Source organism: Lynx canadensis, chromosome C2, assembly GCF_007474595.2.
Source record: "Lynx canadensis isolate LIC74 chromosome C2, mLynCan4.pri.v2, whole genome shotgun sequence".
In the NCBI taxonomy this organism is placed as follows: Eukaryota; Metazoa; Chordata; class Mammalia; order Carnivora; family Felidae; genus Lynx; species Lynx canadensis.
In genome coordinates, this window is record NC_044311.2 from 1,790,298 (window position 1) to 1,813,526 (window position 23,229).

Genomic DNA, 23,229 nt, shown 5'->3' on the forward strand with positions numbered 1-23,229 from the left:
TTTTTAGTATGCAAGGCATAATTAGCAGTTACATATATTAAACGGTAAGCTTCAGATGTAAAGAAATCGAATCTAAGTGGACTTTCTTGCATTTATTGAAATAGACAGTATAGACACGTTGGGGAAAACATGGAGGGCCCTCAAGGAGCTTGCCTCCTAAAAATAATAGTAAGCAAAATAGGTTCTCATCATTCTCATGATGTCTGTATTTTACTTCTCTAGGAGACTTGAGGGTTGGGTACAAGGGAAGAAAAGAGTGACAAGAGAAGCAGTAGCTGAAGTAAAAGGGAGACTAGAGAAAAGAGAAGATACACAGGAAAAAGTAGAAGTTCATATAGGAAAACGTGGTTTTCTGACCCATTCTCATCCTTTAAAAAAGTAATATTCAAAAAAAATAATGTTCTCTTCTTACCAACTCAAATTCCCAGTAATTTCTGTCCATCTATAATATATACTAGTCGTTCTTTGGTTTCCATGAAAAGGAAAAACCCACAAATTGAGCACTTCTCACTTTACATACATGAACTTTCGTGTAGTCTTATTCTGTTTCCACTATATCCCATCATTAAAAACTATTTCATTGTCTACTAACTTCTAAAACCTGTTTTCTGAAGCAAAACTAAATATTGAAAATAAAATCAGTTATCGATTGATACAACATTGATAATAATTTTATTATTACAGTGCTTAGACGCATGCTTGGTACTGATTTAAAAAAAAAAACAAACAGTCCTTTTGTGGTCAGTAGAAATTGTGAAATACCAGTACATTCTTTTGGCTACTGCTAATGAGAGTCTTTATGTGTAACAGAAAAAGCCTGCTCGAAGAAGATACGAATCCTACGGAATGCATTCAGATGATGACGCCAACAGCGATGCATCGAGTGCTTGTTCAGAACGCTCCTATAGCTCTCGAAATGGCAGTATTCCTACCTACATGAGGCAGACGGAAGATGTGGCCGAGGTCCTCAATAGATGTGCCAGTTCCAACTGGTCAGAAAGGAAAGAAGGCCTCCTGGGGCTACAAAACTTGCTAAAAAATCAGAGAACGCTAAGGTGAGTTTATTGTCTTAAAATAATTGTCCTGTCAGGTTCGCACTTTCAACTTTGTTCCCAGGACACTTTCAAGATATTCGTATGGGAACAGACTTGTTTTAAATTCAGAAGGTGATACCAAAATATTTTCCCAGTCTCCAAGGCCATCTGTATTATCTAAACTAGAAATTTTTATTTAAAAGGAAACTTTGTATTCACAAATAGAAGTTAATGAAAAAAGTTATTTTTAAAATTAAAAACAATGAAGTGTACATAAAATTAAAACTGACTGGTTTATTAAAAAAAAAAAAAAAAGTTGACCAGTGTATTAAAATGCAACAGAACTTAATAAGCCATACTGAGAAAGACAGATACCATATGTTTTCACTCTTATGTGGATCCTGAGAAACTTAACAGAAACCCATGGGGGAGGGGAAGGAAAAAAAACAAAAAGAGGTTAGAGTAGGAGAGAGCCAAAGCATAAGAGACTCTTAAAAACTGAGAACAAACTGAGGGTTGAGGGGGGGTGGGAGGGAGGGGAGGGTGGGTGATGGGTATTGAGGAGGGCACCTTTTGGGATGAGCACTGGGTGTTGTATGGAAACCAGTTTGACAATAAACTTCATAAATAAATAAATAAATAAATAAATAAATAAATAAATAAATAAATAAAATTTAAAAAATGCAACAGAACTTTATATTGGTTTTTAGTTTGGTTTGACTTGATTTGGTTTCCTTTCCTAATGGCTTTTACTTCCTTTTTTTTCCCCTAAATTCTTTATTGTCTTTATCTTTGTAATGTTTTAAACTTCTCTGGCCAACCCCTTTAAGAACCTAGCTTCAGGGGCATCTATCTGGGTGGCTCATTCGGTTAAGCGTCCAACTTCGGCTCAGGTCATGATCTCACCGTTTGTGAGTTTGAGCCCCATGTCAGGCTCTGCACTGACAGCTCAGAGCCCGGAGTCTGTTTCAGATTCTGTGTCTCCCTCTCTTTCTTTGCCCCTCCCCCCCTCCCCCGCTTACTCTCTCTCCCAAAAATAAAAAGTAAACATTTAAAAAAAAAAAAAAAACTAGTTTCAGATAATTCATAAGTTTGAGGGTACTGGAAAATTAGAGGGCTACTTCCTGACTTGATACCTGAAATCAGGGTTAGATTTACTAGTTGTATGTTTACTTTAGGAAGTATTAGAACTATTTGATCTAAAAGAGATGTTTATGTACTACCTAATATATTCTAATGTGTGTATATCACACTTCATGAATCATTGCAATAAATCATCATAATATTGTTCCTGGCCCCATCAAGATTAGGTTAATATTAGGTTCAGTATATCATTTTCAGTGGCGAGGGAGTAGGCATAGTTTAGAAAGATTTTAGTCGTCAGGTGGCCAAATTTAAGAAAACATCTTCGCATTTAAAGGGAAAATTCAGGGGCGCCTGGAGGGCTTAGCTAGTTAAGCGTCTGACTTCGGCTCAGGTCATGATCTCACAGTTTATGGGTTCAAGCCCCACGTTGGGCTCTGTGCTGACAGCTCAGAGCCTGGAGCCTGCTTCCGATTCTGTGTCTCCCTCTCTCTCTGCCCCTCCCATCCTCACGCTCTGTGTCTCTCTGTCTCTCAGTAATAAATAAATGTTAAAAAAAAATTTTTTTTAATAAAAAAAAAATTAAAGGAAAAATTCAGGGGCTCCTGGGTGGCTTATTTGGTCAAGCATCTGGCTCTTGATTGCAGCTCTGGTCATGATCTCACCATTCATGAGATCAAGCTCCATATCACACATGTGCCCTCTCTCTTGCTCACATGCATGCTCTGTCTCTCAAAATAAATAAAAAGTTTTTAAAAAATAAAAATAAAGGATAAAATTTGTGTGCTAGGAATGTCATTTGTACAGTTTCCCCTGTCATGCTACATTAAAGAAATACAACTATTTCTTTTAATATAAGTTTCAACTTTTAAGATAATGTGGGTTTCAACAGGATTATTGTTGCATTTGATAAATTTGTGTTTATTCCTGATTAGTAAGTCCCACAAACTTTATGATTTTGAGGACTGGTTTTTTTTTTAGCCTTTCTTTTTGTAAGAAGCTAATTACAGCTAAGGTTACTCCAAAGTTTTGTTTTTTGGTTTTTGGGTTTCATTGTTTTTTTATTAGAGAGGGAGAGAGAGAGAGAGAGAAGAAGCAGGGGTGGGGCAGAGGAAGGGGGAAACAGAAGATCTGAAGCGGGCTCTGTGCTGACAGCAGACAGCCTGGTGGCTCAAACTGGAAACCATGAGGTCATGACCTGAGCTGAAGTCAGATGCTTAACCGACTGAGCCACCCAGGTACCCCTAAAGTTACTTTTAAATGAATTCTTCCTATAGCAAGATATTAATTAGCTATTTTATTATTTTGACAGTCGAGTTGAACTGAAAAGATTATGTGAAATTTTCACAAGAATGTTTGCTGATCCTCACGGCAAGGTATGTTTTAGTATTTAAGATTATTTACTCCTGTGGGATGTCATTTTGTGTGCTGCAAAAAAAAAAGTAAAGTGATAGCAAAGCACTGCAGGCCATTTTCATTTTATTATTGCTCCAAAATGGTAATAATCTTTTCAAACACAATTGAAATTGTTTGATGTCATACATAATTTAGAAATTGTTCACTGGCAACCTTTTAAGCTTCTCCAAAGAGGAACTGTCTTAAGACTGTATAAATTGAGGGATATAGTAACAAGCACAACTCACAGAATTAGTCAAACTGAATGTATTTGTATTACTAGAAACTTTTTACTGTTTATAAAAAAAGGAAATTGGGGTAAGTCAAAAAGAGACGTTTCTGTGAGCTTCTTATTGTTTTCTTCTTTTGCAATGTTAACGTGAATATATTCTTAAAAGAGCAATTGTGTAGAAAAGAATTGCCATTAAATAACACAAAGGCACAAAATACAGTGTTGGCCACGGTTTGGTAGTAACAGTCAAAAAAGCATTTTATTTATTGAAGTAGTCCATAAAAATTTTCAGAACATTGTTTAATTTTTAATGTTGATTAAAACATACTTAACTTTAGGGGTGCCTGTCTGGCTCAGTCAGAGGAACATGTGACTCTTGATCTCGGGGTCATGAGTTCAAGCCCCATATTGGGTGTGGAGATTGCTAAAAAAAAAGTTTTTAAACATACTTAATTTTAAATACTGAGGCATAATCTGCATGTGTACTGTGAAATTTTGGTTTACGTTGCAGGATAGTACTGTTATAAAACGTATTTGTTTATTCTGTTTTCAGTAATGTGTCTGACAGTGGTGAAACTTTAAGTATCTTTTTTTAGGTTACCAGTTGTCTACATGAGAATTTCTAACCTAAGTGAGAGGGAGATGTGGAAGGGAAATTATAAGAAAAATATTAATGAATTTTGCTTTTTTTTTTTTTTTTTTTTTTTTTTTTTTTTTTTTACTGTCTTCACGTTATTGTTGCGCATATCATTCTCATTTTTTTTCTATTTTCAAGATTTTCATTACTTGGAACGCTAAAGATAACAAGATCCCATTTTATACATAATAAAATCCAGCTGAAGGTGATAAATTGCTTCTACTTTAAAACAATTTTCAAAGATTATCCTCTATCGGAAGATATATTTATCTTATCCAAGAACACAAGATTCCATTAAAAACAAAGATTAAAAAAACAGTTGGCAAGCAGTTTGTTTTAAAGTTTACAACTTTCAGGGGCACCAGGCTGGCTCAACTGACGGAGCATGTGACTCTTGGAATCAGGGCCTCACGTTGGGTGTAGAGATTATAAATAAGTAAGTATGTACGTACATACGTACATACAGTTTATAATTTTCAAGCTGGGCGTGTAGATAACTGTACCATCGTATACTTATATTCCTACCACTAATTACAGCTGTAGGACTCCCTGTAATGCAAAAGTTCTATCAATCCTGAACAAATTGGTTGTTGAAATATTTTCTTGGCAATATAAACCAAAGGACAAGACAATTGTGATCTGGATGGACCTGTTTTATAAATAATATTTTAATAATTATCTATACAGCCTTTAAAAACAGAATTTTAAAACATCTTCATTAAGTGGTAAAATTCTTGTCTGCTGGAAGGTATAGGACCAGGGCTGGATTATTGCTCGAAGTCACAATTTTTTATTTTTCGTTAGGGCAATAATACAATTTAGTTGGATGCTAGGATTCATACAGTAATAAAGAGAACTGGTGTTTAAAAGAGGCTGTTAGAGATCAATAGGGAAATTGAGTTTGATGTTGGTAAAGGACCTGAACCGAGCACATACGTTTGGCTTTCCTTAGTAGACTCGGAGAACCAGCTACAGTCCTCCCTAGAGTTGTGAGAAAGATGACTTTTTGGGTTTTCTTCATCAGGTTTTATAACAGTATATAATTCTTACCCATCTGGTGTGTTTGATTAGGTTTTTTTTAGTTCAGCGAAGACTAACGGGAGGATTTTTATTCATTTGTTTCTGTTTGACTTTTGTTTGGTGATTGTCAGAGGCCCTGCCAGTAATGGAATTCATTGAGAATAGACTGGATGGGGCTCCTGGGTGGCTCAGTTGGTTGAGCATCCAACTCTTGATTTCAGTCGGGTCATGATCTGTGGTCTTGGGATCAAGCCCCACATCAGGCTGCACACTGCCCTGGGCACGGAGTCCTCTTGGCACTCTCTGTCCTTTCTCTCTGCTCCTCCTGCTCACATTGCCTCTCAATTAAAAAAAAAAAAAAAAAAAAAAAAAAAGAATAAACTGGATATGTCACCATACTGTGCTGAGTTTAAAATGTCAGGGTTTGGTTTGAGCTTTTGCATTATATCCTGATATTGTTAAAATAGCAGATTTCTCCCTCCCCATTTTACAAAGTACCATCAGCCCCGTCTTCAGGATCAGGCAGTGGTTGTGGCTTTTCTTTCCAAAGGCAGCTTTTTTTTGGTTTTGTTTTCGTTTTGTTTTTTTAGAGAGAAAGCATGAGCTGGGAAGAGGGGCGGAGGGAGGGGAGCAGGGGAGAGAGTGAGAGAGAGCAAGAGCGAGAGCAAGAAAGTCTTAAGCAGGCTTCATGTTCAGCTTGGAGCCTAATGTGGGGCTCGGTCTCACGACCGTGTGATCATGACCTTAGCTCAAATCAAGAGTCAGCCGCTCAACTGATTGAGCCACCCGCTCAAGTGCCCCGTTCCAAATACAGTTTTGTTCTTTATCAGTTGACCATTTTTTGCTCTGTAAAGGGCAAGATGGTAAATATCTGCATCCACATTGATCTCTGTCACCACCGCTCAACTCAGACATTATATAGCACAAAGCACTCTTTCGACAGTATGTAAGCAAATGAATGTGGCTGGGTTGCAACAAAACTTTATGAACCTTGAAATTTTAATTTTCATGTGTCACAAAACCGCCTTTTTGTGTAATACTAAAGGCCTACTTTTTTTTAAGTTATTTATTTTAAGAGAAGAGAGAGAGAGAGCACAAGTGAGCAGGGAGGGGCAGAGAGAGGGAAAGAGAATCCCAAGCAGGCTCCACCCTGTCGGCACAGAGCTCAGTGCAAGGCTCAGTCCCGTGAACCGTGAGATCATGACCTGAGCCAAAACCAAGAGCCAGACGCTTACCCGGCTGAGTCACCCAGGCGCCCCACGAAATTGCCTTAAAAAAAAAGTTTTTTTAACCATTTAGAATTGCAGGAACCATTGTGCAAACCATAGGTTGGTGATCCCCTGTTTCTTCTGCTTAATTCTCAAGTTATTGACACTGTAATAGAAACATAGGCTCAAGAACCTGTCTGCTCGTGGAGCTCGTGACACCTGGTTGGAGGTTAGGACTCTTGAAGGGAAACACTGCACTGGCCCCTGAGTGAAATCAGCTGTGTGTATCCCTGCCATTCTCACTCCTGATCTCTGCTTTTTGTCTAGTGCTCAGTGCTGTGTTGGAATCCTCCTCTTTGTCTTCTGTTCTCCATGGAGACCACGTCAAACACTTTCTCTCCTCAACTGTGGCCCATTCACCTCCCAACCTATCTCATGCCCCAAGCACGTGTCCTGGCTTCCTAGCCTACCCGGAAAACGGAAGCCATCAAGCAGAAACTCCATTGCCTGCCTCCAGACCAGCCACTGTAACTACACATAAACTCATGCTTTCTACCTCTCCTCCGGTTGAAATAGAAGGAGATGTCACCTTAAAGCTGTCGTTAGCCACATTAATAAGTATTCTGTTTTTCACTGAGATGGTCTTATCCTCTCGGCTTCCGGGGACTTCTCATAAATTCCAGTTTGCTGCTTGACGTTCCTTTTTGCCTTTCAACTTTGCTGTCAGTTATCCAGTGTATCTTTTCTGTCGTTCTGAGAGGCATGATGTGTCTGTTGTGATGTGCCTGTTGTGTCCTAGCCGGTCTCTCTCGTACCCCTCGTCTTACAACACCTCTCTCTCGGCTCGTTCTGCTGAGCATAGGTGTTGCTTAGATTCCTGCCCTAGGCTCGTGTCTTTAATTCTGTACCTTCTCTGAAGCTTACGTTACCAGTGGCGGGAGGGAACCTGGTGACTCGCAGATGTGCACTTCCAGCCCATATTTTCTCTTGCACGTAGTCTCCTGCCTCATGGCCATCTTCAGCCTCAGAACTCCTGCGTTGCTTTATCTCATCTCGTGAAATCACCATTCCCTCATCGCTCCAGGGAAGGACTGGGGCATCACTCTGCAACTCCACTTGCTCCTCATTCGGTCTCCTGAACATCTCTCTGTTCTCACTGCTAACTCGGGGCAGAGTGGTCTGTTGCCTGTTGCACCTGCTCCACACCGCATCCTTTGCACAGGAGACAGATCTTTTCTACCAGCTTAAAACCCTGCGGTGACTGCTCGTTGTCCCCAAGAAAACGCCCAAACAAAGCCTATCGTTTTGCCGGTCGTCCCTTCCTCACTCTCACCCCAGCCTGGACTACGTCCATGTCCCCAAAGGAGCCGTGCACTTTTTTTCATAGCCTTGAAAAATGCCGTCAGGGACATTTGTCTGTGTTCCTGAAGCCTGGGTTAGCTCTCCACTCTGAACTGGAATCTCTTATCCATAACCTCAACTGTCCTGAAAGCTCACAGGGCAGAAACTCTCTGAAGACTTGCCCCCAGAATGGGCCACAGTGTGCGGGAGACATCTCATTCCATGAGCTTGGTTAGGTGCATTTTCCCATGTCTTTTTATTTTTTTTTTTTAATTTTTTTTTTTTTAACATTTATTTATTTTTGAGACAGAGAGAGACAGAGCATGAACGGGGGAGGGGCAGAGAGAGAGGGAGACACAGAATCGGAAACAGGCTCCAGGCTCTGAGCCGTCAGCCCAGAGCCCGACGCGGGGCTCGAACTCACGGACCGCGAGATCGTGACCTGAGCCGAAGTCGGACGCTTAACCGACTGCGCCACCCAGGCGCCCCTCCCATGTCTTTTTAGGTTGAAATCCACACTTCAGTCCTGTGTTCACACCTTCTGGGTGTCACCCCGCTGCCATGATAAACGAAAGGTGTTCTCACGCCCAACACGATCGAGACTACCTGCTGTCCTCAGCAGAAACAAGATACTTAGAGAAACAGTTTGTGGGCAGCCCGGTCCACTTTCATATAGGATCTCCTTCTCCAGCCCCCAGAATGCTCCCCTCTCACATATTTCACGGTAAACACCCGAGTCCAACTAAAGTATCAGCTGAGCTCTGGTAAATGAGGCAGACACCCCAGAAAAGAAGGGCCAGAAAAGAGCACTCTCTGAATCCCGTGGAGGTAGACGCTGGGCAGGATTGGCAAATAGAGTTTGCAGGCTGAAGGTAGTTGATATGCCTGTAACTTGCCACGCTTTTTTTTTTTTTTTACTTCAGATACCTAGAGTTGGGAATAAGTGATGATGTATGCATGACAGTAATTTAGAACAGAAGCTACAAATGTCTGATTCAAAGCCTGTTGATGTTTTTCCAGAGAGAGAGAGCGCAACACGGTGATAAGTGTGGATGGCACAGCTGGATCCTTAGGTGCAGATGCTGCCTCAGCACTTACTGGCAGCCTGAGCCTTAGTTTCCTAACCTGTGAAATCAAGTTGTAATGGTAATGAATAGCTAATAATCAGTAGTACCTCGTAAGATTGTGAGGATATTTAATGAGTTAATATATGTAAAGCCTTTAGAAAGCCAAGCACTCATGTAAGTTTTTCAAGACTAAATAAGTTTGAAAATTAAGGAGATCAGGGAAGATTTTTATTTTGACTGCTCTAGACTCATTTTTTCCCCTCAAACGTAAGGAGCGTCAGATGCTAGAAGTTATCTTACGTGTTCTGACGTTTGTCTCTGAAGAAACTCTTGGAAAAGAAACCCCTTCACGAAGGTGCATGCCGTGAATTGGCATTTTATGGTCCATCTACTCCTACCTCTTGAGGTCCTATCTTTGAGTCTTGAATAGCTAGGGTAGGAGTTTAATCTGCGGCTACTAAAATGGACACACTTGAGTGCCCAGGTCACATCTGGTCTCTTAAAGAGTGTGCTAGGCAGCAGAGGTGTCCTAGGATCAGGACACCATAACAGACATCTTACCTCGGCAAGATTTAAAGTTGTGGCATAAACGGTTCCTTTTTATTTCCAGACAGCTGTGGTTGTTTTAAACCTTCACAGAAGTCACTTATGAACGTACTGCTTCTGAAGAGGAAAAGAGAAACTCTAGATGCTGTGCTTTGGACGTAAATGCTGGCACTCTTCAGAAACAGGGGGCAGGTGGCTGTTAGTCTTAGATTCTTTCTAGAAGTTGAGCCTCAAGGATGTTAGGGTCTGGAAAAGAAGTTGGTTTTCTGGTTTTTGGTTTTAAATTTCTTTTGCAAGGAGGTGAGGGAGAAACACAGGAAAAATCACATACTCTTCTCTCATACTATTCATTTAACTCTTGTTTTAAAAACAACTTTGAGTTTATCACAAAACTTTGAAAAACATGTGTCACTTTTATTTTCTAAGTGTTTTTCTTCCATACAGGAACTTTGCATTGATGGCGACTAATTTGTGTGTTTTTCTTTTTTTTCTTTTTTTCTTTTTGCATGCTGTCCCCTGTGTTGGAACTCTCAATAGAGAGTAAGTTGGTTCAATATTTGTTGGAAACCTAACTTTACTGCATGACTGTGAAATTAACCCTTTTTCTCTATTTTCTCTCCCGAAGAGTTCATGCAGTGTTGGACCCTTTGCAATCCACGAAATGCTATTTGCAGTTATGCAAACTGTCATTCTGTTTGGAGATGTGCTTCTTAATCTACTAATTAATCTAATTTGATGATGTTCTTCTGTTCTGTATTTGATGACTGGCACACCTAAGACATAAGTGAGATTAAGAAAAGACCACCTCAACTGTAATAGCTCCAGTGGTCTAGTCGTTTTCTAGTAAATTACAGGTGTGAGATACGTGGAATTATAAATCGATTCCACTGCAGGTTGGTTCCATTGAATTGTTTAAAAAAGTAATTCCCAAATTTTGCAATTACTAAAAAAATAATTAGTCCCAATCTCCCCATACGTACTTTCTAATATTCTGTAAATGTCATTCCATAAAAGCAAACAAAACAGTTTTTGGAGCGGTGGGTCTCAGGTTTCTTTTCTGAAATCAAATTTTTAACCCTAATATTAGCATATCTACTTTCCATTTTCTTCTTTAATTTTAGATAAGGTCATGGGAGGATATCAACATCTGGCAGTGAACTCGTTGTGATGTGGCAGTGAACTCTTTAGACAGATCGATAGATAGATACAGGCGTGTATGTTGTCACCTAGTAAGTACCACTGATAGGATGTATTTTGAAAACCAATGGTAGAATTCTCTGTGTGGAGTACTGTAGATAACATGTCTACTTTTTTGGGCATCTGTACTCTATCAAAAGACATTTCTACCCAGGAGACTCAGAGAAGTCTTCTTGAAGAAAATAGCAGTTCAGATCTTGTCAGGAACATAAACTTCGGATATGGCAGCGTGAGATGGTTGGGCCTCCCGGGAAGGACTGCCCTGAGTCCCGAGAAGTGGGAGATGTCAGAAAGTGTGTAGAAGAGAGAAGGAGGTTAACCTTGGCCGGGATGAAGGGAAGATCCTGTGCATCTTCCCTTGCCAATGAGAACAAAGGGCTGGCCACCAATCACAGGGTAAATTTCCGCTTAATAGAAGATCCTTACCCTTTAAGGAACTTTTCCTACACGTTAATTGAACAACTTTTTACTCAGTCCTCAGCCTCTGGTAAACTGTGAGCTTGGTTCTAATTGGTAATGCACAACTATACAAAAACAGAGGCTTCATTCTCAAGTGTTCTGTGTTTCAAATGGGAAGATAATATAAATACAGAAAAAGCTAAATAGCACCATAGAGCTAGTCCCACAACAGCTTCCAAGAAGGAAAGATCAGTGGCTATATCCTAAAGTGGTCTGAGAAGCTCTTTGGCTGGGACATGAGTGGCAAACTTTGTAGTGAGTCACATGCTGTGTATAAATAGAGGAAGTATGGTAGGAAATCAGGAGTGTGGTGAGATGTGCTCAGGAACAGTAGACCGTATGTTGCCAGATAGTCTGAGATCAGTTTGGAGAGTTAGAACCTGGTCTGAGCATTTGAGATGTCATTCTGCACACTGTTGTATAGACAGTGGAGGATTTTTTTTCTCTCAGGATGGCACCCGTCTGGAGGTGGGAAAGCAGGCACGCGTTGGCCTGCTGCCTGTTCTGTAGATAAAGTTCTGTGGAGCACAGCTGTGCACACTCATGTGCATACTGTCTGCAGCTGTGCTACAGTGGCAGAGTCGAGTAGTTGTGACAGACACCATATGGCCTGCAGAGCCTAGAACGCGTGCTTACCTGGCTTGTTCTAGAAATCCAGACCTGAGGTAGAAAGGCGAGGTGCCTAAAGCGATAGTGTGACGGACAGATTTGGAGAAGGCCTCAAGAGAACTGTTCTCGAGGTCATGGGGCCTAGTAGGCTAGATCAGAGAGGGTCTGTTAAGGTCACACTTTGGATGAAAAGAGAATCAGGAAGAAGACTAGCTCTTCATCGCCACACAGTTAGGATGGAGAAGCACAGTGCCTGGCAACTAGAATGAAAGAAAGACGGGAAATAATAAGAGGAAAGCAGTGGAAGCCCCAGAATGGCCAAGGTTACTAAGCTAGTGAAAAAGCTGCTACATTTCACGGTGAGAAGATGATGGGTGGGAGGGAAACTGAAAGGGAAATTCGTGAGACATTGTCTTCTGCAGCTGTAAGCAAGGGATTTAGATTGAGAATAAAAGAGTAAAGATAGTAGAGGGGAGAGAACAAGAATCCGGAATAGAAAGATTAGTCTTAAGGAGGAATAAAATTGGTTCTTCCTTGTAGAAACGATTATTAGAAGGATGGCCATAGAGGAAATCAAAGGGGGTGGGGGGATGTCCGTGGAGAATTTTATGTTGAATGACAGTAAAGTGAATGAGGTGAGTTACCTCATAATAGAGTGGATGGAACACAGTGGGAAACCTAGCGACTTAGCTCTGAGTCCCGATCCAACCATTCACTATGGAAGCCTTGGGCAAGTCATGTAATTTTCTGGTTCTCAGTTTCCTGAGAACCAGATAAAATGAGAGTTGACTCAGGCATTCTAATGTTAGCTTTGCTGTAGTGAAAGCTTAAAGTTGGAATCTTCAGGAAAAGAGGCAGGAATTGAAACAAGATTAAAAGTGGATCAAAGAATTAGAGTGCTGTGCCTGGCAAAGCAGGTTTAAGGGGATGGACCGGAAGCCCCAGTGTGTAGTGTCTGCTGTAACTTCTGAGGTGTGGATACTCCCACCATGGCCGACTTCGAGGTACCAGCCAGCTTACAAAATTCCTGCACACTTAGCAATCAGCTTTCTAGGCAAGTACCCACTGACTCCAGCACAGCACTGGACTGATTTGCCAGGTACCAGTAGGAGTGAGTACTAAGTTAGATACATGCATTTGCTCTAGAGTGGGTTTAGTGGGGCTCCTCAACTTTATGCCAGACTCTGAGGAGACAGCCAGCAGCTACTCGAGTCAGTGGGCCGAGTTTTATATCTAAGAGAAGCCAGATTTTGGGGGAAGTGGGGTGGAAGTTAATGATTTTGCACTGTAAGCAAGAGCAGTGTTGAAGAGATACGGCCTGGGGATCGGACGGTATTAGAAAATTTTAAGTAGTCATAGTTCCTGCTTTTATAATTAGAGTACATTTGAGCACAGAGCTAAGGTGTATTTTTTTCTAACTCGGGGTCAAATATGAAACCTTAGTTCTAATTCTGGTCAGGAAAATCCTTCATTTTCTAACATAAGAGAAAAAATGGGAGTTCGTGTATAACTGAATAACGGAAAGTCAATAATAAGATATATATTGAGCAAAACTCCTTAATTCTCAAATTAGCAAAGTTTTGAGATTATTAACTTTTTTAAACTATAGTTTTTATGGTCTGTTGTGATTATAAGTTGTCTCATAATATAATGCCTGACGTTGTCCTAAGAGTTTTTTTCTTTACCTGGAAATAAATTCTCCACTATGGTGCTGAATTTCTTGTAGAGATATACCTTAGTGTCGGTCATTTTTCCTAAGTATTTTAATGAGATGCATTACTTAAGAATATTAGCATTCCTTTCCTTAAATTTTTTTTATCTTATAAAGTTTTTTAAACTAGTACATAAATACTGGAACCAAGTACAAAACCCATCAAAAGAAATGGAGACTAATAGCCATCTAGGATTTTTTTAGAAATCACTAAAATGAAGATGGAGAGTTGTGTCCTGAATTTATTTTATTTTAGGTACAGTTATACTTATTCCAGATCAGTTAAAATTATGTTTGGGGAGGTTTTAATAAATAATAGATCTCATACCAAAAAAATGAGAGACAACTGACCTGTTGAGAAATGTAGGAGTCTCCAATTAGCCCAATATGTCAGGATGTTCTTATATTTTAAGGTAGCTGTGAGCATAGTCCCCCTCTGATTAACTCAGTGCCACTCCTTCAAAGAGCTGAGGCCTGGTGAGGCTATCAGTAGGTAGTTCCTTGCCCAAAATTTCAGATTACCTCGGATTTCGGTTGAACCAGATTAAGCTATGGCATCATTGACATCATTAGGTGTGCCAGCCATTGTGGCCAAAGTTTCTTTACCAAGTGATGCTGCATGGAATAGCTAATTGTTGAACTTCGGCAGAAGTTGGATAACATTTCAAACGTACTCTTGTATCACAGAGTCCAATGAAAAGCAAGAGAGATTGTTTTTCCGCTTGGCTGCCAATCGCTGTGCCTCTGATTCCTGTATTCCCTTTCTATTTCGGTTTTGAATGAAGCATAGAGGTCAATATTTCCTCCTTTTTCTCTCCCCTTCCCCATTTACCCACCGTAGGTATTCAGCATGTTCTTGGAGACTCTAGTGGATTTCATACAAGTCCACAAAGATGATCTTCAAGATTGGTTGTTTGTACTGCTGACTCAACTCTTAAAAAAAATGGGTGCTGATTTGCTGGGGTCTGTTCAGGCAAAAGTTCAGAAAGCCCTTGATGTTACAAGGTAATAGTTTCTTCATCTATATCCAGTTTATCCAGTAGTAATCAGGAGTGTTCAGTTTCTCTGTTTCGATTTCTGAGTCCTTTCAATCCATTTATGCTGCATGGGCTTCATTTGAAAATTATTAATCATGCTCGTTCACATGATATATTTAATGCAACAATGGTCCTTGAATCAAACACTGCCTTTCGTATCTAAGACTGTCATGAACATTAGTTGAGTAACTCAAGGTCGTATTTTATCTTACTTAAGATAATTCAAAATAGAGTTCAAGATCTTATTCAATCTAATGTAAAAAAAAAAATATTTCCTAAATTTAAAAAGAATGTTTTGTTATGCACTTAAACATTCAGAATCTTTCTTCAGATGATGTTGAACCAGTGATCTATTTCTACTTTCTTGTGTAGATAGATTGTTGAGGTGAGTCTAAGAATTCAGATACTAGGTCTGGGGAGCCATTTCTGATCATGTCAACTTGCAGAATGTTCTGTTTACATGCACAGTTGAAGCAAGATAGACCGTTATCACTGTAGTGTTGGTTTTTAAGCACCAGTAGGGCATAGATTCAGATTCTCAGATTGTTCTGGGAACAGCTTGTGTGCTGCCCGACGTAGACTGTGTACCACTCACAGACACTGCTTTGTCGTGCTCTTTGAGTGACGTGATGTTTTGGTAGTAAGCATAGCTTTCTGTTTAGTTTGCCAAACGTCTACTTGATTAATTTTTGTTCTGCTTTGTTCTTTCCTTATTTCAGAGAATCTTTTCCAAATGATCTTCAATTCAATATTCTAATGAGATTTACAGTTGATCAGACCCAAACACCAAGCTTGAAGGTAAAAATTTGCAGTCTTTCGAAGACGTTGTAAGGAATTAAAGCGTTTTGTTAATAATGTTGACGTTTATATTTCTGTCTAATAAGAAGCCGTTCCATCAGTGGATTTTGTTTTATAAACTTTCAGACACTCAAGCCAGCGCTTCGGGACCAGCTTCACTCTTTTTGGAGCTCCAAGGTTTTTTTGTTTTTGTTTTAATCTGCATAATTTCTTTTCTTGACTCTCTTTAAAAACGCTGCCGTGTTGCAGAGAATGTTTGTGTGCATCTGTTTTCAACTACTAACCTCTGTAAGCCTCACTTTAAGCATGCACAGATTTTGTTTCAAATGTGGCTCAAATGCCAGACTGTCTCTGGGAGAAGCTTCCTGGGGATCTCCATTTAGAAGGCAGCACAAGTATGGCCGTCTAACTCTAAGCTGGTAACGCAGACTCGTTCTATAAAGTCCTCTCTCATCTTATGTTTGTGATTTCCCAGTTGTTTTTTTAAGTGTAGAAGTTTGAATAGGTATTTTGGGCAAACTGTCAGTTTTGCCTATGTATTTATTGTAGTAAACAAAAAATTTTAAGTTTAATCTCCCTGCTGTTCTCCAGTTCTCTTTAACTGAAACGATAACTTTTTTCTTCTTTGTGCAATGTGCTATTTCTAATGTGTGCATAAAATTTATAGAGTCGGGGTTAACTTTCTCAATTGCTATTAGCACACATTTTCTAGTTAACTTATGTGAAAACGAGGTGGATTCCAATTTGTGACTTAAACATAAAAGAAAAAATAATAAAGAAGCCCCTAAATTCTTTAGTAGGGATGTTTTCTTAGTTTTATTAAACGAGATTAAAGTCAGGGAAATAACAAGCATATGTGCATTTAAAAGCCTTACGTTTTCCTGCTCTCTTCTGCACGAAATGTATTTCTACAAGCATTGTTGCCAATGATCAATTTTCCTTTAAGTTTCTGAATATGATTTTGCCTTAAAATTCACAATTATGTTTGTTACCAGGGTTGACTTAGACTCGACATAATGTTAATTTCTCAGAGCTGCTTTGTGAAAGGGATTCTATCTGTTTTGATTTTAAAACGTGACCTACAGGAGAATAATTTACTTGATATTATTGATAAATATGTTTTGAATTCATTCTCTGTTCTAGCCATTGTGCAAGGCACTCCTAGGAATATAAAACTTACAATTTCTTATCATTATTATAATGCATGATAAACTGTAGTAAGGATTATGATTTAGGTACCAGGGAGTAGGCACTCAAGTGCTGTAGAAAATATATGTAGAGATTTTTCATGGGACCGCGGAAAGGGAGGTCTAAACCATTAGCTTAAGAAATAAGGGTCATAGGGGAGTTCGGGGAGAGAATAAAGTTGCTAAATGCCTAAAGAAAAACAGTGGGAAACAAAACTAATTAAAATTTGCTTTCCTATTGGGAAACATAGTGGGTACTGGAGTTACAGACTAAATCTGTGAAAGCCATTATCTATATGGCTTTTATATCTTATGTTATATATACATGTATTATAGATTATATACACACACGTATGCAGGCAACGTTGTAGGGGAAAATCACTCTAAAACTCCTAAATTGATACTTGAAGATACAAGGAAAAGTTAAATTGGAGCCATACCTTAGGCCAAAAATAAAAGTAACTTTAAATTGGGTGACAGATTAAGATTAAAACACTGAACAGGTTATAGAAAAAACAGGTTATACACAAACAACTTGTGTATGAGATCTATAAAATTCTTTATTGATAAAAAATGATGGATCTTTCAGGTAAAAGAGAAAATTTATTTCTCACAGTCATGTGGTTAAATGTCAAAAAAGAAGCAATAGAATAGGGGGAAATAGCCATACAGAGTGATTCTGAGCAATATTAAAAAGAATAATTTTGGTGATCTTTTTCTGGGTTTCACAGATATGTTGTAAAGTTAAACACACTTTAGCAGCTAGATTATTTTTCCTTCTCTGAATGCATGTTTGTGTTATTAAAATTACAGACTGTATATAAACTCGTGAAATATCCTACTTAAATCTAAACTTTCAAATGATTATTATGTGTGTATTGTGGTTATTTTGCCTAGTAGTATTATAAACGCACCTACTCTGTGAAACCCTTGAAAGCTTATATGCCTCCGTAAATTGCTAAGACACTGCACTAGTTGAATCTCACGTAGAGCAGATAAATATATTCAGTTATTGGTGGTAGCAAGTTGAAAACGACGCCATTGATGTTCATTCTTTGATTCACTGTAGTTGCTGTTCAGTTACTCACACTGAGAGGTGACACAGCTTCGGGAATCCAGAATATTAAGTGCTACTGTAATTTATCGGGCCCGCTACTGCAAAATTAACCATAAGTCTCTTTCCCTCTCCACTGGACATTTTACCTGGACAGATGATGGATTAACTCTCAAATTTTTTCTCAATACATCTAAAAGTTATAGTTACTTCTTAAAATGTATTCATTTCGAGGCGCGCCCGAGTGGCTCAGTCCGTTGAGCATCTGACTTCAGTTCCTGTCACGATCTTGAGGTTTGTGAGTTCGAGCCCTGCATCAGGCTCACTGCTGTCGGCTCAGAGCCCGCTTCAGATCCTCTATCCACCGCCCCCCCTCCCCCGCCCCGCCGCCTCTCTTTCTGCCCCTCCCCCCTTCACACTTGCACGTGCGCGCGCTCTCTCTCTCTCTCTCTCTCTCTCTCTCAAAAATGAATAAACATATAAAAAAAGTTTTAAAACTTTAATCATTTTGAAATGAAGAATGTAATCTGATTCCCCCCCCCCCTTTTTTTTAAACTGGAAGCCAAAGGGGGAAAATGTGCAAGAGTCAGAACCTTATATTAACACTTTGCTTCCTCTACATAAAACTTGGCACAGTACCTCCCGAAGACCTTATTTGGGTTTAGTGAGACAAGTAACATCTTAAGATCAATAACAAGGGGAGACAGAACATTGAAAACCTGATTATCTTCGTCTTTGGCAGTATTTTTTCAATGTTGCTGTTTTAATCATACACGCCTTCCTTTATCTAAGTCAGCAAGTGGGTGTTTAATATGTTGCTCTACGTAACACCTGCTCTGTCCAGCTGTGCGGTTTGCCAGCTGCCACTTCTAAACCGCACTAGCAGAGTCTTTCAGAGTCCTTGTCTAGAACGCTAGGGTGTTAGAAGATGTGACTTCTCAAAGTTTTTCTCAGCCGGTGCTTCTGCCCTCACATCCCTGAGAGAACGGCGGTAGTTGAACAGCGGCTCACTCAGGATAACAAAGGCTGAGCCTGCGGAAGAAGCATGTACGCTCTGCCCCACCTGATTTTGAAGCCTGCGTTTGACCACACCCCCACCTATACCAGGCACCCAAACCTCGGGAATTACAAAGAAATGTTGTCTTTGCTCCAGCGGTCCTTGTGTCAAACTTTTTTGTGACACTTCTTTTGAAAGGTGGTTCTGGATCTCATGGGGTGAATGTTACTGTATGTTTGGCAAAAAAAACCTGTATTGCCCACCTTGATTACTTACTTGGTTTATGATACCTTATTTCCAGAGTACTTTGGTTCATTTCCCCAAAAGCCAAATTACACTTAATTTATAAAGACTGGCTCCCAGGGAAATGTAGACAAGAGTCAGCTGTAAGCTCTGAAGGCCGACTCAAGGAGAAGGGTATAATCTTGTCAAGAGAGTCTTCAGCAGTTCAGACACAGGGAATGAAACACCTGGGATTTAAAAGTTCTGCTATATGTGAAAACAAAAATCCACATTTCCATGTATTTGTACCTCAGGTATGTAGGTGGTTATGTAATTGCTTTTTTGTTATTGTTGGTGTTTCGTTTCGTATTGGTTGGAAAAATAATCACCTGATTGCTTTTGAAGTGTAGTCAGTATCCCTCAGTGACCGTCTGGTTGTCCTCTCTCATTTGCTTACCTCTGCAGGTGAAGGTTGCTATCCTTAAATACATAGAAACTCTGGCCAAGCAGATGGATCCAGGAGATTTTATAAATTCCAGTGAAACTCGCCTGGCAGTGTCTCGGGTCATCACTTGGACAACAGAACCCAAAAGTTCTGACGTTCGGAAGGTATGTTTTAACGTAAGATTTAGAAGGTAAATTAGAAAAACAAGTCAGTCATTTTGGATTGCCAGCAAAGGGAATTAATATTTCTGGACATTACCGGTTAGTATTGATTTATTTACTTGGTGATATGAAGACTTGTTTTTTTATCTTCTCTTTTAAATGATTTAAAATTTTATCCAGTTAATATGAGTATAGTTTTCAAACTTAGAATAAGAAACCAACTCTCATTGCCACAGTCCTCCCAACCTCTAATCTTGTAACATTCAAAATATAGTTGACCCTTTTTGGTATCCAAAATACATAAAGAACTACAGAACTCAACATCTAAAAAACAAGTAATCCAATTTTCAAAATGAGCAGAAGACATGAACAGACATTTCTCTAAAGAAGACATACAGATGGCAAACAAACATGGGAAGATGCTCAACGTCACTCATTATCAAGGAAATGCAAATCAAAACCACAATGAGTTGTCACTTTACATCTGTCAGAATGGCTAAAATCAAAAACACAGGAGACAATAAGTATTAGTGGGGATGTAGAGACTGAAGAACCCTCTTGCTTGGCTGGTGGGAATGCAAATTGGTGCAGCCACTCTGGGAGACAGTATGGAGGCTCCTCAAATAATTAAAAATAGAACAACTACCCTATGACCTAGGAATTGCGCTATTAGGTGTTTACCCAAAAAATACAAGAACACTAATTCAAAGGGATACATTTACCCCTATGTTTATAGCAGCATTATTTACAATAGTCAAATTATGGAAGCAGCCCAAGTGTCCACCAATTGATGAATGGATAGGAGGTAGCATATACATGTACAGTGGAATATTATTCAGCCATAAAAAAAGAATGAAATCTTGCCGTTTGCAACAACACGGATAGAGCCAGAAAATATAATGCTTCGCAAAATAAGTCAGAGAAGGGCAAATACCATATGATCCCACTCATGTGGAACTTAAGAAACAAAACAAAGGTGGAAAAAAAAGAGACAAGCCAAGAAACACTCTTCTTTTTTTTTTTTTTTTTTTTTTTTAACGTTTGTTTATTTTTGAGAGAAAGAGAAAGAGCATGAGCTCTGAGAGGGGCAGAGAGAGAGGGAGACACAGAATCTGAAGCAGGCTCCAGGCTCCGAGCTGTCAGCACAGAGCCCGACGTGGGGCTCATACTCACAAACCGTGAGATCATGAGCTGGAGTCAGACGCTCAACTGACTGAGCCACCCAGGCACCCCAAACAGACTCTTAACTGTAGAAAAAAACTGAGAGGGATGGGGGAAATACAGAAGGGTGATTAAAGAGTACACGTATCATGATCAAAAAAATAAATAAACTGAATAAAAACAAAAAAATACAGTGCACCCTTGAACAACACAGATTTGAACTGTGCCAGTCCACTTACATGCAGATTTTTTTATAGCGTAGTTCTGTGAATGTATTTTCTCTTCCTTAGGGTTTTCTTAATAACATCTTTTCTCTAGCTTATTTTATTAAAAGAATACAGTATATAATACATATACAAAAGGTATGTTAATCAGCTGTTTATATTGCCATTAAGGTTTCTGGTAAACAGTAGGCTATTAGTAATTAAGTTTAGGGGGAATCAACTTATAAAAAGTGCAGAGTTGACTGCACAGGGTTGGTGTCCCTAACTGCTGCATTGTTCAAGGGTCAACTGTAGTCCAAATGTTTCTACTTGCATGCACCAGTGTATTTCAGATAAGAATTTACAGTGTTTCCTGATTTACTCATTTTGGGCATGATCTATTGATCTGTTGATAAATCTAGCCATGAGTAGCTTTCTATCTACCTTTGTACATAAGAACTTAGCTTAACCCATACCATTCCCACATCTTTTCGTGTATCTTTCCCCATAATTTTCAGAATACGTATGAATCAGATATTGGTAATCAATAGAATCAATTTACCTTTTGACTGTGGAAGTATTCACTCCTATACCAAGTGGTCTGTTGCTTCCTTCTTGTAAGAGTTTTGTCGTGGTGTAAATAATTTGCCTTGTTTTTCATTTGCCTGGGTTTTTTAATGTTTATCTGTTCATATTTTCACCATCTCTGCAACATGCTTATGGCTAACATTTTCCGTGTGCTCAAAAACGTAAATTATTTATTTATTCCATGGGGAGCCCCTTCTTAGACCTTTTGTTCTTCTCGCCATCTTCCTGAGACTTGTCTTCACCCATCATTTCTTGCATCCTACATGTGGCATTGCTCACTCTCTTCCTTTGTGAATCATTATCTTCAATATTTACTACAAAGAAGAGCATGGAGTATACATTTTTTGACCTTTATTTCTAATGGTGAACACTTTACCCAACAGAAGCAGAATATTACCTTCTTCTCAAATGTACATGGAACATTCTCCAGGATAAGACCACATGCTAGGTGATAAACCTCAGTAGCTTTCTTAAAAGGATGAAAATAATACAGAGAATGTTCTCTCACCACAATGGAATGAAACTAGAAATTAGTAACACAGAAGTGTGGAGGGCTCACAAATATGTGGAAATTAGGTAACTTCTAAATCGCCAGTGGATCAAAGAAGAACTCAAAAGGGAAATTAGAAAAATACAGTGAGGTGAATGCAAATGGAGACATGATCTACCAGAACTTACAGGATGCAGCCATAGCAGTGCTTAGAGGGAAATTTATAAGTGTTAATGCCTATTATAAAAAAGAAGAAAGGTCTTAAATTAGAAAGCTTAACTGCCACCTATGACATGGGAAAAAGAACAAACTAACCCTAAAGTAAACAGGAAGACATAAGATTAAAGCACAAATTAACAAAATACAAAAACGATAATCAGTGACACTAAAAGCTGGTTTTTTGAAAGATCAACAAAATTGGCAAACTTTTAACTAGATTGACAAAGAAGAAAAGAGACTTAAATTACTAGAGTTAAAAATGAAAAACAAGTAAAGAGATTGACTTAGTAATCAAAAAAGAACCCACGGAGAGAGGCCCAGGCTCAAATGGCTTCACTGGTGAATTCCGGCAAACATTAATACCAGTTCTTTAGAAACTCTTTCAAAAAACAGAAGAAAGAACGCTTTCCAACTCATTCTATGAGGGCAGTTTTACCTTGATACCAAAACCAGACAAAGATGCCACACACACACACACACACACACACACACACACACACACACACACAAAAGCCTACAGGCCAATATCTCTTACAAATATGGATGCGTTTAATCCTTGGCAAAATATTAGCAAACTAAATCGTGCAACATAGAATTATACACCATGAACAAGTAAATGGGATTTATCCCGGGAATGCTGGGTTAAATTAACATCTGAAAGTATGTTAATGTAATACCCCCTGTCAGTCACAAGACAAGACATGTGATCATATGAATAGAAAAGGCATCTGGTGGTGTCCCTGGGTGGCTCAGGTGCTGGCGCATGGGATTCTCCATCTCATGGTTGCAAGTTTGAGCCTCATGTTGGGTGTAGAGATGACTTAAAAATAAATCTGGGAAAAAAAAGAAAAAGACAACTGGCAAAACCTTAACATCCTTTCATGATTTAACCCCCTCAAAAAACAAAACCAAAAAAACCTGGTAATGGAAGAGAACTTTCTCAACCCAAGAGAGGGTACCTGCAAATATCCACAGCTAAAATCATACTTAATGGTAAAAGACCGGATGCTTCCTCCTTGAAATTAGGAGGAAGACAGGATGTCTGCTCTTAGCATTTCTATTCACCATATACTCTACAATTCAGTATATACTATGTGTTACACTCTACTCTGGTCTAAATGTGCAGTA

The 23,229-nt window shown here is 39.1% G+C and overlaps 1 protein-coding gene across 28 annotated transcripts in view; it reads left to right on the forward strand.

Moving 5' to 3' along the window:
- The window catches only part of CLASP2 (cytoplasmic linker associated protein 2), a 182,384-nt gene that overhangs the window by 124,124 nt on the left and 35,031 nt on the right, over window positions 1-23,229 (forward strand). For 13 of the 28 annotated variants that reach the window (XM_030328676.1, XM_032594622.1, XM_032594625.1 and 10 more), the window contains 5 exons: window positions 811-1,055; window positions 3,430-3,493; window positions 14,381-14,544; window positions 15,296-15,374; window positions 19,300-19,443. In XM_030328676.1, the coding sequence (XP_030184536.1) occupies window positions 811-1,055; window positions 3,430-3,493; window positions 14,381-14,544; window positions 15,296-15,374; window positions 19,300-19,443 (696 nt within the window). Of the gene's footprint in view, window positions 1-810; window positions 1,056-3,429; window positions 3,494-6,040; window positions 6,044-14,380; window positions 14,545-15,295; window positions 15,375-15,500; window positions 15,552-19,299; window positions 19,444-23,229 lie in introns of all 28 variants that reach the window. The other 15 variants (XM_030328679.1, XM_030328685.1, XM_030328678.1 and 12 more) reach the window with 3 other exon arrangements.